Source organism: Bidens hawaiensis, unplaced genomic scaffold, assembly GCF_021521415.1.
Source record: "Bidens hawaiensis isolate Kalapana, Puna unplaced genomic scaffold, B.hawaiensis_p1.1 tig00039105_1, whole genome shotgun sequence".
NCBI classification, from domain to species: Eukaryota; Viridiplantae; Streptophyta; class Magnoliopsida; order Asterales; family Asteraceae; genus Bidens; species Bidens hawaiensis.
The window spans coordinates 11,926-15,518 of NW_027496879.1; the positions used below are offsets into that span (position 1 = coordinate 11,926).

Below are 3,593 nucleotides of genomic sequence, written 5' to 3' on the forward strand. Positions count from 1 at the left end.
GTTCCAAACGCCGTTACAAAATCAACTTTGGTTCCAACGTTTGGCTTTTAAAGTTGTACGTAATAGACTTTCTTCCTTTATGTAACATCATATACAATTTGAATTTGGCCACCTTTTTATTAAGGTATCTTTATATATTTCTTTCAACAAGTCATTAACTTTTTTAACTTAATATTGAAAACAATAAAGGAAAGGAAAAAAGAAAAGTACACTAATTTGTACAGGTCTTACTTTTATAAACCTGGATGCATTATCAAATTTTGTTTCAAACCCTAACTCTTACAAAAATTGTTCATTCATAAGAACAATCACTTTTTAAATATATTTAAATGACAATGCCCTTTTCAAATTAATTTTACCTCTATAGCAGTGAAATGTCTGTAACCATTTCATATGTCTACTTTATATATATATATGCGTTATCATCTTCTTAGAATATAGAAACCAAAGTAGAGCATCTTTCTTATAATATAGAAACCAAACTATTTTGTACTTTATTTATATGTGAAACTTTTGTCACACATCTACGGGTTAAACTAAAAAATCTCAAAAGCTTTGAGTTTTATTACAAATCTTGAAAAGCCTACATGGTTTATTCATACCGAAGAAAAAAAAGAAAAGAAAAAAAACCATAATGTTATCATTTACTAGTAGAAGCGTACTTAAAGTTCTGAAGCAGCCTCTCTATCTAAGAACCATGTGAGGCCACCTTCTGGCGAAACCTTTTGCACGGGCAAAGGGTAATAATCATTTGCATGTTTACCCAACGCCACCTTAATTGCGTCAGCTGCATCTTGTCCTGTCACCACCATTGCAATCTCGGACGCAGAGTTTATCAAAGGGAAAGTGAATGTGATCCTATGAGGTGGCGGTTTTGGTGAATCTGTTATGAAAGTCACCCATTTTTTCTTCTCAAACCTTTGGAAATGCCAACAAAAGAGTGATGCAACATGGCCATCTGGACCCATCCCAACTAGCATCAAATCGAATTTAGCAAACCCCATGGTTGGTGATATTTTTAGCGTATTGTTTGCTACCAAATGTTTTAGTCGTTGCTCGTATTCTTCTGCTGCTTCCTTAGGTGATAATTTTTCTTTGATCGGGTAGATGTTAGATTCGGGTATAGATACCTAACATTCATATATGAAAAATTAGTAACAATTTTGTTAACTATTGTGTAAATTTGAACCACAAGCAATTCCATATTTGTCTTTAAATTATTAAAACATATCTAACTTTAAAATTTGAAATTAATATGACTTTTAACTGTTTTTATATCCATCCGACTAGTAGCAATGAACATATTTTCGGTAAGCGTAAAATTAAACTTACATAAAAGAGGAAGTTTTGAATTTTCATCATTTTGTCAAATTGTACATATTGACTAGAAGGTGTGTTTGGACTGTTTTATAGCTGATGTATATTATTCAACATCAATGAATTCAAAGATTTTGAATTCCACTAAAACAACTTCAAAGCATGATAAAATGTCAAGACAACGATAGCATGGATTTCAATGTTTAATCTTGAAAGTTGAAGCTAAATTTACCTTACTAAGAAACCCGTCATAAGCGAGTTTGTAGTTGGAATCTGAATGATTGAGAGGAACAACCCGTTCATCAAGGAAGAAAATCAACCACTTCGACCAATCGATGGAATTAATGTAAGGAGGCTCTGTTAATTTCCTATCAAAGTTAAACTCAAATTCATTAACAACGATTGCAATATTCATACTTTCATCCAGCAACCAAGTGAGTACAAAATTAAATATTACCTGAGAGTGTCAATCAAAGTACCACCAGAAAGCACGACAGAGAAAGTACCATTAGCGGCAATGCATTTAGCAGAAAGATGGAGGATATAGATTGCAAGAGCGACTGCGACTTGTTCCTCAGATTCGAATTTCTGAATAGTTGGTGGTGCCATTGTTTATCAATCAAACGATATGGATTTGAGATGACAACTTTGACATACATCTACCACTATTTATAGCAAGAGTCCAAGAGAGAGACATTTTTGAATAGTCATTATATCGGATCTATTTCAAATATTACTATATTTTTTTCTATATGAACCTCTCTTTTATAGTTTGTACATATAAGTTTTAATGGATGGTACTTTTTATATTAATAGTTCAACTAACTTATTTATTGATTATACTTTCAGTAAATTATATTCAGCATATTATATTTAATACCAAAGAAACAAATATATGCATTCAAAGAGACTTGCCTTATGATTATATCACACATCTTTAAAGCAATACGGTGTTGATAGCTTGTTGTAAAACGACGACTTATTAGCTACATCTAATATGCAAAGTATACAAATATAAGAACATGGATTTTAGAGTTTATGAAGAGAAAGATGAATGGAAGAACTCATTCTATTTAGGTGTGTCTAATATCAAATACACGAGTCACTATTTATAGGGCTAGAACATTACTACAACATAATGGTGCCATAAATCACATTTATACTAATATTGATAACCACAATAAATAAATATTCATAGCAGTACATATTTAATTATACAAATTTCAAATAATTTTTTATTGATAAACAATAAAATTCAATTGCAATTTACTTCAATAAGCAGCAAAGACGATTATAATACAAATCAATAACTCATGTACTTGAATAACATGCTTTTTGTTTCTTTTATCACAAAGTGGTTTGGATGGGACACATCCTCGGTTGTCCTCATACGAACCAAATCTCTTTTTTTAATCATCAATATACGTGATGTCAGCTTCGTTTGTGGATGCTCCGATTGTGCACGTTGTAATACATGTGAAATTGTGAATATACTTAATTACTTATTATACGCAAGATTATTGTGAGGACAAGATAATTGAAAAAAAAAACGTTTAGCTTTGTGACAAGCATTTCATATTTTTAGATTTTATAATTTTTGCATACGTATATTTATGTCTTGTGAACAAAAATTATATATATATATATATGAGATGTTTCATGCGAGAAGTGATATTATAGTGAGAAGTGTGAGATGAGAATCTGAACCGTTGATTATGTTTAATTAATGGTCAGCAAAAGAAATGGCAAATTCGTAAATACAAACACATGTTTATGATATATTTTTAACTAAAAGGAGTGCAAATGTCTTTTGTGATGTAACCTTCATTAAGCTAGACATTAATGCATTTAGCGGCTTCATATTTTTATGCTTAATCAATTGTCGTAGTGTCATATATGATTTTTACTATTTTATTTCTTATATTAAAATTTTGGAAATAAAATTATGATTTTTTTTTTTGAGAATTTGTGGTAGCGTAAGTTGATTATTTGTTTTTAGGATTTGCAAATAAAACACATAAATTCTACAACATTACGATGTATATTATGGTTTTCTTCATATATTACCTACCTACACGTCAAAATTATAAACATACAAGTACGTGTAGGCGATTTTGTGAAAGTTTGGTTACCTATTGAATTCAAATTCGTATGTGTTGACGGAATAAATGTTTGTATAAATAGTGTATTGTGTGGGTGATTTACGTTTGATTCATGTTTCTTCACGCTTTAACATATTTTTTAGTTTAAATATTGGGAATAGTTTAAATACTATG

General features: G+C 30.2%; 1 protein-coding gene across 1 annotated transcript; it reads right to left on the reverse strand.

Moving 5' to 3' along the window:
- Window positions 1-648: 648 nt before the first annotated feature.
- On the reverse strand, window positions 649-2,015 carry LOC143590963 (putative 6-phosphogluconolactonase 4, chloroplastic). Its single transcript, XM_077071299.1, has 3 exons — window positions 1,775-2,015; window positions 1,550-1,685; window positions 649-1,130 (listed from the first exon to the last, which is right to left on the reverse strand). The coding sequence occupies exons 1-3, from the start codon at window positions 1,924-1,926 to the stop codon at window positions 663-665; spliced, it is 756 nt and encodes a 251-aa protein (XP_076927414.1). The 5' UTR covers window positions 1,927-2,015; the 3' UTR covers window positions 649-662.
- Between the last annotated feature and the right edge of the window lie 1,578 nt (window positions 2,016-3,593).